Raw genomic sequence first — 14,316 nt, forward strand, 5'->3', positions numbered from 1 at the left:
ATTACTATCGCAAAATGAACACCAATAGTGCGAGTGCCACCAACCGCTACGTTGTCTCTCAACACAGTTGAATTTACCGCAAGCGTCATTGTCATGGTCATGCGTGCTTAAAGTGTTTGCCTCTATACCGCGTGAAAGAATTCCCCGTGTTTACATAAAAGAACGGAATTTATTTTAGATATGCCTGAATATGCAACAATAGGAACATAAGATTTCCGACCCTTATGTTTACAAAATGAATCCATTGCTTAGAATTAGAGATACATGTTTGAATTGAATAGCATATGCGTCATAATGTTATAGTTATAGCATAATAAAATAAAAATTGATGTTAAAGAACTAAAATGGAAGAATTTCGTCATAACCCCGGGCTTTTTATACACTTAACCATTCTTAACAATATAATGCCACACCGTTCGAGTTGCTGATTGGGTGTAAATATAAAGGCATTTCAGTGACAGTGTAACAGCATGAAGATTTTATATCTTAATCAGCGTCAAGGTAATACTTTAAAACAGGGTTGTCCAACCTACGGCCCGCGGGCCACAGTCCGGCCCGCCGCAGGGTTGCGTCCGGCCCGCCAGAGATGCTTGTACGGTGCGAAATTTTAGTGAGCAGATTTATTGATAACAATTTGAAGTTATATAATCAATCATTCGAACCTTCTGGGTCCAAAAAACTGCATACAGGTCAGTTAATTTGTGTGACACTCCCATCGGAAGGAAAATAAATCAGTGCGCTCCGCGCGCAGTGCTCACATCTTGTTGCCTTGGGCTTCGGGCAAAAAATCGAAAAATCGAGCGTAGGGTTCATGCGGCCCTCTCCTTCATCATAATCATTCCATGTGGCCCTCCTCTGTAAAAGGTTGGACAACCCTACTTTAAAGCAACTCTTGCCATTCATTTTTACGGACTTCTCTTCTTTAAAGGAGGTTTGTACATTGCCAACAACTGCGGTCCCCACGGTAACAATATCAACATAGTATCTAAGTATTTCAATACCATAATTTATCTATTTATATTTAACGCAAATAACATAGCCGGAGGAGGAAGTAGAGGGGTGGCGGGGTGGTGGCTCATTTCGAGTTTATAGAAGTGCTAATTTATGCCCGTTAGGTATTATACAAACATCTTATGGGACATCATTACCAATAACGATCACGTCCTTTAATATGGACTTCATCGGTTACATAAATTTCGATACCGGCGTACTTTCCAAAAAAAAACTATAAAAATCTTTCCACTTCATTGTTGCTTTCGTCATATTTATTTTGAAAGTTCTCATAACAAGTTTTGACCCGTTGTACTCCATTGACCACGTGACATATGGCGTTTTACATTCATTAATGTAGTAACCATGCAAACTCTGGTATTTTAGATGGATTTGTGATTCTGTTTACCTTCGTTTAATGCATGGGCGTTAATCCATTTCGATGGGTGGCGGGCAAACTATCAAATGCCCCTCCCTCCCCCCTCCCCACACACACACACATTTGGAAAAACAGTAGTGTCGTGGCTCTATTTGGTTAGGGCTTAGACATCTCAGGATTCATATCATCGAATATTAGAAGTTCATTTCTATGAAAAGTGACCGATGTCACATGAACTAACAGGGCCAGATATACTGACAGGGCCAGATATACTAACAGGGCCAGATAAACTGACAGGGCCAGATATACTAACAGGGCCAGATATACTAACAGGGCCAGATATACTACCAGGGCCTGATATACTGACAGGGCCAGATATACTGACAGGGCCTGATAAACTGACAGGGCCTGATAAACTGACAGGGCCAGATATACTGACAGGGCCAGATATACTGACAGGGCCTGATAAACTGACAGGGCCAGATATACTGCCAGAGTCAGATATACTGACTATGTTGCATGTACTGACAGGGCCAGATATACTGACAATGCCATATACTGACAGGGCCAGATGAACTGGCTGTGCCGCATGTACTGACCAGGCTAGATAATCTGGATGTGCCGCATGTACTGACAGGGGCAAACATACTGACACGGCCAGATATACTGACAGGGCCAGTTATACTGACAAGGCCAGATATACTTGCTGTGCCGCATGTACTAAAAGGGTCAGATATACTGACAAGGTCAGATATACTGGATGTGCCGCATGTACTGACAGGGCCAGATATACTGACAGGGCCAGATGTACTGACGTAATGATCGTCAGAATAACCCTCACTCTAGAGCAAAATATTCGGGTTCCACATTTTTTGATAATGGCAAACTGTTTCTTTTAAACGCAATGTGGAGCGTATATATTAAGGTTTGCTTCAGGCTCAAGGGTTAAAGCGTCTGGGGCCCCGGTTGCCCTTCTCCCATCCATCCCCTCAGCATCCTGGCGTTACGCAACTGAACCACCCTTTCTCCTTATTAAGTAACAACGTAAAACAAAAGCAACAAAACCAAACAATGATTGCCAATTTAATTTACACTCTAATGATTTCCACAGGATAACATAAATCTAGATATAATATTAAATTTCATTTACAAGAAAGAAGGGCATTTCTGATTTGAAATCAATAAAAGATCAATTACTATAATAAACGCCGCTATAGCCTCACAACTTTTTGACACGCAGTGGTGATCATAATACTCTATTGTATCTTTCAGAATAACTTCTTTTTTTTATTCCGTCATTTCCACACTCCTATAAACATAAGGAATAAGTATCGAATTACAGGAAACCACCTGATAACAATTATCAAATTAACACTTTGATGGTTTATCGAGCAGTTATTGTTTCATGAAATTTAGATATGTTTGATGAATATAGTTCAATTTCCTTTCTTTTCAATATATTTTGAAGTACATTAAAAAAAATATTTGGATTATAAGTACTTAGGTCCTTAGTTTATTAACACTGTATTCACATGCGATAACTTGCTCGTCATCAATCATCATTTAAACAACTGCTGTTGATATTGGGGCTATATAAATGTTTTCTGATTGATTTATTGATTGAGGATCAAGGAAACTCAAATCAGGAAAATAATGATGGTGAGGAAATCCAGCAGCTTCAAGCTTATATCACCACGTTTTCACGAATGCTATAGTTTAATTGCATACATGATATTTTCCTATTTGAAATCGCCTGACGCCCAGACACGTGATTGTCACATACAGATAATATCAGAAAGTTTCAAAATGTATTTGTTGCAGTTTTATTTTCGAAATTGAATTTTGACGTAATAATCGAGCACATGAAATCCATTGATGTTAGTGTTAGTATAATTAATGATCAGTTTTGAAAGTTGAATGAACCACAATGAACAAAGCTGCTTCAATTCAACGTTTAGCCTCTCTATTTGTTAATGATTTGGTTCAAACAGTTAATCTGACTCGTTAGACTAAATATTCAAGTACGTTTGAAGTCATTACGTTTAAGTCGGCCGAATTTTCATCTCGGTGAACGTTATATCGCAGTAGGTATCGTGGTCAGAGAAGATGTTCTGTCCATGGGCCCCGTTGTAGTAACCATTAAGGTTTTCACTGGTGCAAACGGTGTAACAGCTTGATTCTCCTGTGTAGTGGAACTGGTCACAATGATTACCACCACTATGGCTGCAATAATTGCACCAAGAATCCGAATGCCACCAACCGCCTCTGTGTCTGAACGCGCAGTTGTATTGATCACATCCATCGTTGTCTCGATCATACGTGCTGAAATCTTTGCCCTTGTTGTTATCGAGAGTACGTGCACCTGCCAAAGGAATAAATACAACTAGGACGGTTCATCGACGAGGATTTCATATAATTAACTTGAAAAAAAAACAGTACATCGCGGAATATATTTACTTGTTTACAATGCAAGTATGAAGATCACTTATAGGTTTACCTATATTTTGGATATGCCATTTCACAATATATATATATATATATATATATATATATATATATATATATATATATATATATATATATATATATATATATATATATATATATATATATATATATATAGTATATATATATATATATATATATATACATATATATATTTATATATATATATATATTATATATATATATTATATATATATATATATTATATATATATATTATATATATATATATATATAGGGGAATGTATATAGATATATATATATATATATATATATATATTCCTTTTTTTGCCTATATTTTCCTTTTCTCATATTATGTAAATGTGCTATCTTCTTCTCTTCTTCTATCGTTATACGAGTATGCCCCGGTCTCAATACATGGCCGACCCCTTTAGAATACTGAAGGCATTTAATAAATATCACAGTTACTTGGCAAGTATCGATCTGTTTGTCTTTTGTGGTTGCTTAGAGTGAAACATATTAAAAAGGGGAAATTAGAAGAAGGCTTAACAAACCTGTAGTTCCGCTATGGCTGCCAAGTCTGTCGAGTCTGTAGTTATGGCTCTCTGACATTATTCGGAACTCCGAATATAAAGCATATTTGGAGTCTCTATTTGAAGTAGTAACATCGAAGCGAAGAGAGTAATATTTCTGATTTGTCAAGTAATAAAGTTTCTCATTCCCAAGCCAGAAATCCACATTGATATCACCAAAACCATTTTTATACGCAGCCCAGTTTTGATAAAACCTAGTACTGCCACCAATGCGACGTTGAAAAACCTGAATAAGAGAAAGGCAGCGAAATGATCTAAATGGACCTCTAAGGGAAGGCGCTGAGTAACATAAATGCTAAACAGTCTCTTGGGAACTTATGAAATACACTACTCATAGGCTATGGATATATTTTTGTTTAATTATCATTATTTGAAGCATTTTCTAAATCCGTTGTAAAAAGTTACTTTTGATTATCAGGCAATACAACTGTTTGAAAATACACTTTATACTATACTCTTACACAAAGTTAATTTATGCTGTAATAACTTACAGTCCATCCTCCACCATTATCCATTTTACAGTAGACACTGAACGCTGGACCGGGCCATCTAGATGGAAGGATTGTGTAAACGCCATCTTCTGTATGACCAGCGTCGTAGACATCCTTACAGTCTGTATACAAACATACACAAGTTTCACCGTCACCATCATATCCCTCATTACAATAACACTGTCGTACTCCATTCTTCAGATCACACACAGCATCGGTACTACAGTTGTAGTCATCTTCACAGATCAGTTGGTTATTGTTACAAGAACACTTTTGTGTGCAGTCATCGTTAACGTATGTTTCTCCATTCTTGAATTGAATAGATGAAAATATAAATATGGCATTTATTAAACAATGGATTTTACTTACATTTTGTGTTATCGCAAAGTCCGTTAGCTTAAGTTCATTTCTGATTCGTTTGCACAGTCACGTGATATTTTGTTCATGCAAATACTCACTGGTATAACCAAGTTGGCCTCTGCTACGAAACACCCGCATTCACTCGCACTGACACAGTCACTCCCTTGCATTAAGAAACCAGCTGGGCAGGTGCAACCCTCACTACCCAAATAGTCACTATTACAGCCAGATTGTCCGTTGGGATCTTCACATGTTGCTTGGCAACTACATGTTCCGTAGATCATGTTCGTAGGGCACGTAGGAACAAATGTACCTGCGAGTTGATTAAATCAAGACATAAACATTGGATTTTCACAAGAATATATGATTGTTTTTTATTCAATATGCATGTACCTCTAAGTCGTGAAAATATATATATGTATATATATATATATATATATATAATAGCTCACACTACCGTGACGACTATGAGAGCATTTCGTTCAGAAATATATGGTAACATGTGATATGCATATAGAACTTACTGGATTGCGTGCTTTGCAGTTCGGAAGTGGGTCCAGTATTTAGTACCATTGTTTCTTCGGTTGTCTTAACTACATTCAAGTAAGACAAAAGAAATAATGTTAAAATAATCAGTTTAACTGATACATCAGTTAAACCTGAGATGGGAAACATTGAAACCTTTAGATTGGACCTGGCGCAATTTAGCCCTCTTCATTGGGTAGCTTACACTACCGTAACGATTATGAGAGCGATTTGTTCCGAAATATATATGATTACATTTGATATGCACATCGGACTTACTGGATTCCGTGCTTTGCTGTTCGGTAGCGGGTCTAGTACTTAGTTCCGTTGTTTCTTATATAAACGCCGTATAAGACTATGGAAAATGGATCCAACATAATTGTACAGAGTAAACATTCTTTCGTCTTTAACCAAACATTGTTGTCCCTCTCTCGGAGTGTTGATTCAATGGTCGAAATATCGTTATACACGATAAGGCGGATTGGACTAGATGACTTTACCTGATATAAGATTGACAACGAATGCGAACATTGTTTTACAGTCGTCCAGCTTGTCATGAAATAACAAACACAGTGATAGCTATCATTTACTTATAAACTTTGTCATGACCATGTTGATAATATTGTTGAAAGTTGTGAATTTTGTGGAAAAAAAAACAAAAATAAATAAATGAACGAATCACAGTGACGTCAGGCGCGGATCCAGGTGAATTTAGTGTGTAAACCTTAACCCCCTTTTAGACCTTACACATAATTTCAAATGTTTTATTTTCAAGCACGACTAAAATTTATGGACCATAGACTGTTTACTTAACTGAAATATTGAAAAAAATCAGAAAAAATATCCAATATGATCATTAATTTCGTCGCTTCAACAATGAAATGATTATGTTATTCAATGGACACAGATGGTACGACAGGACTCGAATTGACTGACGTCACCAGCGGTACATCGGCGCGCTAACCGTCCTTAAAGGTCTACCAACACCTATGAACAACATTGTCCTAATCACTTTAAAAGTCGTTTGAAACCATGACAATAGCTGCAATTCCCACCAAAATCCATCAAAGGTTGACCAATTTACAAATCTTTTCTTAATTCTAGTTTTATTTATGAATAAACATTATGTACATTGATGATGTAAACGGAGTGACTGCCTAAGTTTCTGTTATGTTTTCCCTTTGTTATCAAAACCTTCTTTTTAAGGCCACTGAATACAGGCCATTTTTTGAAATATTTTATTGTCTTCTTTGAAAAGTCACATTATTCGTCACATTACTCAAACGTCTCATTATTCAAATGATATATGTGGGCTTGTAATTAGGTGGATAACTTATTAAGACTTCAATAAGAAATATTCATGAGCGTAACACACCATGTCATAGTTTGCATATATTTAATGAGTTTCTCAGATTTATCAAAGCGTCAAATGTATATATCTTGGAATCGAACACATATGCGGAATTTTGATTAAGAAATTGAACTTCAGATAGCATAGAAATGACATATTTTAGGAACTTAAATAAGTATAAACAAAATATAGGGTACATGCATCGAAGCCTATATTGAAGGAAGTATTGAAAAATGCATTATCGCTCTCAGTCCAGAATTCGCGGACTGTTTTGCTCCGACTGGTTTGCTCGAATAACTGTATAAGCAAACGTGAAATACCTTCTCAGTAAGAAGCCGTTATGTAGATCATCCACACTGTTGTTAAAAGGGATGATGACGATGAAAGAAATATTTTGGTGTACAATTGTTATTATTTAAACTCATTTGATTATGTTTCTTTATTATGATCTAGATTAAACGTTAGGGTGTTAGTGTTCTCTTAATATCATGTTCGAAGCCTATATACTTAGCATAGTATACACTATTATACCATGCAGCCTTTCCTTAAGTAAAGTTCCATCCGAGTACAGATATTCTTTGAACCTTAACTGCCAATAATATGAAATACTATTCCATATAATGTTACTATAGGCCTATCTATTGTAACCAATTGAGGAAGTAGTGAAAAAGTGTGTAAATGCAGATAGGCTCACTGACAGAATCATGTCATGATTTCATCCCGATATAGCATAGAAACATAACTGGGTGTAGAGGGGTATGCAAGGAACTAAATAGAGATATATAAATGATCTTGTTAGCTGCAAGAAGGCTGCCAAAGAAAATTTAATTTCCATACAGCGATGCAAATAGAAGGTTACAAAAGGGATTAATCTGTAGTTTTTTTTCTTAAATTCAATAAGACAGATACAGTATTTAAAATAGAAACAAAAATCATAACGTACTCAACTCCGTTTTTGTGGAACTGGATTATTTTGGGTTATTATGAAAGAGAAATACTTACTTCCGGCTTCCACCATACCGATGATGATCACTTCCAAAAAGAAAAGTTGAAACAACATCTTTCTCTTCATTTTTCTTATGTTTCGCCGTTCTACGTCTTACTGATGTTTGGCGTTGAGCTGTAATCTGTAACTTATTGGATGTTGCGATATCTTAAATAGAGCACATGGAACTTAATCTTGCAAATATGGGCACCAATCAAGAGCACTGGATGAAAAATTAATATGCATAAATATTAGAGAACCAATTATAAAGCGATACGGTGATCACATCGTTAATTTCATTGGAGAACGTTTTGTGACAGAGCTCTCTAATTGGAGCTGTCTCGCTGGCCGTTTCGTTCGCAGCATTATTGAATTGAATTTATTTTCCAGAATAGGAAATTCGGCTTACACAGGTCGTAAAAGAAAAGAAAAAAGCAATAGTATAAGTATCAATAGACTGCGATACACATACAGTAATAAAAAGATATATACAGCAAGTCCTAAATAAGAAACTTATCTTCTCACTTGTGAATTAAATATATGGATAGAATTAGGCACAAATGAGTATCTGTAGCGGGCCCTAAGTGTACGTGGCGGGCATAAACGCAGTCCAGAGCAGTTGTAAATGTAGTGCTCAAACGAAGGGTGTGTTGGGTCTTGCATGATTTGTGTCAATTTATTGCAGACCCTCTCATGATACAAGCACTCTAACGAAGTTATCAGTGAACACCAATTAACCCGCTGAGCAACTTTCCTAGATTGCTCAAGCATCTTCACATCGATTCTTGTACCATTGGCAAAGTAACAAATTATGTTATACATCAAAACACTTTGAATGAGGGATTTATAAAACAAGGTCATGATTGTTTTATCCACTTTGAGGTTCTTCAGTTTTCTCAAGAAATACAGCCTCTGATTTGCTTTCATATGTACAATTGTGGCATTACTACTACCAGTCAATTTTGTTACTCAGCATGGTTCCTAAGTACTTATATTTATCTACTTGTTCTACTTGTTCCCCATGAACATAGAAGGGAGCGTGAGTTATTGGCTTGCGACGCAATCTATAATCAGCTCCTTAGTTTTTGTCACATTAAGTTGTAACAAATGATCATCGCACCACTGGACAAACCTTGTAATCGTGGTGGCGTATGAGTCAATGTCATCTGACAGGTAACCAGTAATGACAGTATCATCCGCATATTTGATCACGCTACAATCACTGGTCATACTCTGACAGTCGCTGGTATACAGGGAAAAATCCTGGGGAGAGGACACAGCCCCGAGGCGCACCTACACTTAAAATCATTTCCCCTGATTATACATCGCCTGCCTTCCCCCTCTGAGGTCTATTTCTAAGGAAATCATGAATCCATAGGGTAATTCGGGGAGATACACAGTATGCGATTAATTTAGCCGTAAGCAGGGACAATTTTGTTGAATGCACTAGAAAAGTATATAAAAGTAGATCTCGCATACTGTCTACCTTTATCATATAATGTTACTATAGGCCTATCTATTGTAACCAATTGAGGAAGTAGTGAAAAGGTGTGTAAATGCAGATAGGCTCACTGACAGAATCATGTCATGATTTCATCCCGATATAGCATAGTTTTACTACTTCCATTTTTTCTTCTTGTTGAACATAGAATGACGTAACTTTCACAACATTATATTATCTGCTGACCTTTCAATGTGATTCTTTCCATACACAAAATTATATTCCCAATCGACAATGTTACCACCAGAACTCTTATGGTAAAATCTGTTGATATCTGTTGGTAATCAGTTGAATTATGTACCTTATATGCTAGATGAGACTATAGTTACTGTGTACAGCAAATTGTTACATTGTTTTGTCATTGAAAAAGCATCAAGTTTCTTTTATTTTTTTCTCGTTGTATCTCCATAGAGGTCTACAAAGTATTATTAACTTAATGCAGCGATCTGAAAAAATAAGATCTCTAAAACTTTTGAAAATTCTCCATGTATATTAAATATAGGTTAGTTTCATAAATATGTATTGTTTTGTTTAAAATTCGATTCATTATATTTTAATAAAGAAAATTCTGAAACGTAACTTGGACGTCAAAAAAGGTTATTGTGGCTTACTCCATTCCTACATGAAAGTCTTATCATATCGTGATTATTTTAACCAATTAACTGAAAGTTACTTATTGCAAAATACCCCACAATATACCCACCGTCAAAAAAGTAGGCATAATTTATGCAAATAGCACAAAATTTAGCATAATCAAATTAAATTTTTGAAGACTGAAAGTACAGTGCAAACTCAAGATAGAAATATATATCCACAGTTACTGTGTTAGGTGGAACAGTCATAGCACTTCTTTTTAACACATGTCATGTGATTTCCAAAGCCTATAACCATGTCTTGGACCAATTTGTTATTCTACATTTTGTTGGTATACTAATATTTTTTTAATAAGAATGAATTTGAAAGCTCAAAGAAATATGGTTTTTCATTAAAAAAGTGTAATTACACTTCTCAGTCAGTTCTCTTTTAACGATGTGCTTCAATTTATGTTATCATTTATATATCTGCAGTAAGGTAATTAATAACCATTGTACTTTTCGAATCCATAAAGAGCCTTTCTAGTAACAATAGCGCGTTTGTTTTAGCTGGGAATAATTTAAAGGTTATCACGCAAAGCAAATAAAATGAATTTACTGAATAGAACGGGAGACGCTATACGCCAAGCTTCATCTCTGGTAAGTATACGTTACATATTGCTGGAAGCGTTATTTATTGTCTAATTCTAATGAAGATAACTAAATGTAAACCTAAGTGACAAAGCTGAGCTTCCGTCAATGACGTAATTACAATATCGTTCTCTGCTATTGATAATTATTCGCTTCGTCCAATCAGCTTTAAATTAAATACATGTATATATTTGTTGAGACAAAGTTACGTAGTCTATATTAAAGACATCACAGCATTTAACTCGGTCAATCAAAGCCTAACGGAGAACATCAATGACAAGTAGAACGGTCAACTTAGAACACAATGAAGAGAAAGAAATTGTTTCAGCTTTTCTAAAGGAGAACACAGAATGTTGACAAACTATGGTTTATATTATAAGAAGTTTAACATGACACAAAGTTTATGTATTTCCGTTGCCTGTGTTGCAAGTTGTTTTCAAACTTGACGTCTTCCTATAGCTCGTTAATTTTCATTTCAACCAAAAATACTGGTACCAAATTCCATTGTTTGAGAGACAGCACTCAATATCGGTATGTATTGGTTATCATATCTTCATGATCTGCATGCATGAATTCACTAGTTAAACTTTATATAACAAATTTCTATCACCAAAGACATGTCATCCTCCTCACTACAATTTGAAAATATTCTTTCATTTCATTATCATTTTTAAAAAACAAGGTCTTGAGTTGGAAAAATAAAGTATAGGTCTAGAAGATATCGTCCCTTAGAACAGGCTTGTAAATGTTTACAATTTTTGCATTATTAGCAATATTCTGTCTATAAGGACAGCCACTTCAAACATCCGCTTCTCTTCCTTTTTTGGTCTATTAAGATAACATCATATTAATATATTTCTGTTGTTAATGATATTCTTATTTGCCACTATCTTAAACCACTTTAATATGAAAACTGTAGTGCAAACTAACCAGAGAGAGGGCTTAATTCAACAATGTTCTCTTTCCATGTAATTGAACGCACTTTACAGCATTTATGTTAATACAAAATTGTCACTAAACATCATTCCTATCCTTTTTTGCTAGGTGAGGTAATGCAAGAAGTAATGGAATCAAATACTGCAATGACCACTGAACCACAAAGCACGACTCCAGGTAAGTCCCGTAGCATAACACGCATTGTAATAATATCATGTAACAATATAAAAAATCACTTTAATTATGCATTAGTTTGCAATTTTTATGACTTATTACTTGTTATGTATTGATAGTTTCATGACTATAAGAAGAGATTATTAAATTATGATACACGGACATATTATTTTATTATCTGGTTCATGGGGAATACGTTAACAATTTAGCTGTTAATTAATTTGTGTTGTTAATGATATTCTTATTTTCCACCATCTCATGCCACTTTCTTACGAAACAAGATAAGTCTATAGTCCAAACTGTAGTGCAAACTAACCAGAAAGAGGGCTTAATTAAATACAATTCTATTTCCATTTAATTGAACTCACTTTACAGCATTTATATTAATACAAAATTGTCACTAAATATCCTTCATATCCTTTCAAGGTAAGACAATGCAAGATACAAAGCAACCAACTACTGCAGTCACTACTGAACCACAAAGCACTACTCTAGGTAAGTAACATAGTATGTTAGTAATAATATCATGTAATAATATAAGTGACCAGTTATGATTTAATTAACATGCTTTCTTTAAAGTTATAATTAGCTTTCCGCCGTTTAGTTCATATAAGGATGTTACTACATGGAAATATATAAAAAAGAAATCATGAGATTTCAATGCTAAACTGCTCTTATCTCCATGCAGGTTCTTTGCTGTATACGTGTCCTCCGAACAAGGGCGTAGGAACCGGGGGGCTGAAAAACATGGGGGGCGGAAGTATCATTCCGCCCCCCCCCCGCTTCGCAAGTCAGAATACCCCTTTTTCATTTCCAAATGAGAAAAAAAATCTCATTTGGAGCACCAAATTGCATCTAAGGCCAGGTGAAAATGCAATATTATTTACAAAATGGAGTGGGTTTTGAAGTATGTTATATTGCACCAAATTGCATCTGAGGCCACCTGGAAATGCAAAAAAAATATCCAAAGGGGGAGAGGGACACCCCCTCCCCTTAGACCCCTCCCCCAGGCCGGCCATCAGTCTTCAGCCCCCCCCCCCCTACTCAAAAGTACCTTCCTACGCCACTGCCTCCGAACATGATCTATGGAAACTGCCAGTGGCGTAGGAAGGTACTTTTGAGAATGGAGAAACATACGTTAACGAAAACTGCACCCAGAAGTGTTCCTGTACAGCCAATACTCATAGCTAGTACAGTAACTACTGTTCATGTTCCACAACCGTGCATCAGTAACTACTGCGCTGTGTTCGTAACACGGCAACATGTGTTCCAGGTGGCACAGTAATTACTGCAAGTGTTTTCTTACTGCAAATTTTAAAAATTTAAAAATTAAAATTTTAATTTTTAAAGTTTAAAATTTACATTTAAAATATTTAAAAATTTAAAAAAATTAAGATTTTTTTTTTAAATTACTGCAAATTGTCACCTGTCGGACTCGTGGTTCAACGTGTAACAGCTTTCCAGTAATTACTGTGCCAACTGTAACACATGTTACCGTGTTGCGAACACAGCGCAGTAGTTACTGATGCACGGTTGTGGAACATGAACAGTAGTTACTGTACTAGCTATGAGTATCGGGTGTCCTGTAGCAATAACCGATTGATTTGTGAGGATGACTACAACTGCTGTGTGTGATGTCAAGAGTTAAGTACGACAGTGTTATTGTAATGAGGGATACGAAGGTGACGGTGAAATTTGTGAATCCTTGTATACATACTGACAGGATGTTTATGACGCTGGACATAAGCAAGATGTCGTTTATACAATCAAGCCTACTGGATGGCCTGGTTCACCATTCAACGTAACTTGTAAAATGGAAAACGACCGTAAGTCTTTATTGAACACTATGAATGTTTCAATATGTGAGGTATAATGATTTAGTCTATAGCAGACGCTAATGGAGAGTACGAGTTTCTGTTTTCGGTTTTGTTGCACTTTTATAATTCCTTACCAGGGATTGAGTATAACTTAAAAATACTTTAGTAGATGAAAAGGGTGACAATCCTAAAAAAAACTGCCCTCCCCATAAAGGAAGAAAGCAAGACAAGTCCTACGTTCTTTATACTGAAATAACATTTGTTAAATATATATTCATTCGGTATTTCGTAAGTTAAGTTTGCCTGCTAGTATGCTTCAACTGCTCGCCCATCATTAACTTTCATTACTTTTACCCGTGTTTCAACGTCGTACCGATGGCTCTACTACTTTTTATCAAAACTGGACTGCGTACAAAGAAGAGTTTGGTGACAGCAGGAACTTATGGCTGGGAAATGAAAAGCTCCATTACTTGACGAACCAGAGAAACTACAAGCTTCGCTTTGACATCACTACTTCTAGTGGATC

The 14,316-nt window shown here is 35.8% G+C and overlaps 2 protein-coding genes and 1 long non-coding RNA gene across 4 annotated transcripts in view; 1 reads left to right on the forward strand and 2 right to left on the reverse strand.

Annotated features, from left to right (window-relative positions):
- LOC139973029 (fibrinogen-like protein A) overlaps positions 1-14,316 on the reverse strand; it is a 141,235-nt gene that overhangs the window by 81,835 nt on the left and 45,084 nt on the right. The gene's annotated exons all lie outside the window — the stretch shown is intronic.
- Positions 2,439-8,305, reverse strand: LOC139973025 (techylectin-5A-like). 2 transcript variants are annotated; one of them, XM_071979371.1, is made up of 6 exons: positions 8,157-8,305; positions 5,803-5,871; positions 5,377-5,591; positions 4,919-5,227; positions 4,389-4,653; positions 2,439-3,731 (listed from the first exon to the last, which is right to left on the reverse strand). In XM_071979371.1, the coding sequence occupies exons 1-6, from the start codon at positions 8,224-8,226 to the stop codon at positions 3,412-3,414; spliced, it is 1,248 nt and encodes a 415-aa protein (XP_071835472.1). In that variant the 5' UTR covers positions 8,227-8,305; the 3' UTR covers positions 2,439-3,411. The 2 variants fall into 2 exon arrangements, with proteins under 2 accessions (XP_071835472.1, XP_071835473.1); XM_071979372.1 differs by lacking the exons at positions 5,803-5,871; positions 8,157-8,305 and adding an exon at positions 6,083-7,479.
- LOC139973032 (uncharacterized) lies at positions 10,568-12,714 on the forward strand. Its single transcript, XR_011795118.1, has 4 exons — positions 10,568-11,394; positions 11,908-11,976; positions 12,400-12,468; positions 12,662-12,714. It is a non-coding gene; the product is annotated as an uncharacterized lncRNA (long non-coding RNA).

The sequence above is a fragment of the Apostichopus japonicus genome, chromosome 9, assembly GCF_037975245.1.
Source record: "Apostichopus japonicus isolate 1M-3 chromosome 9, ASM3797524v1, whole genome shotgun sequence".
Classification (NCBI taxonomy): Eukaryota; Metazoa; Echinodermata; class Holothuroidea; order Aspidochirotida; family Stichopodidae; genus Apostichopus; species Apostichopus japonicus.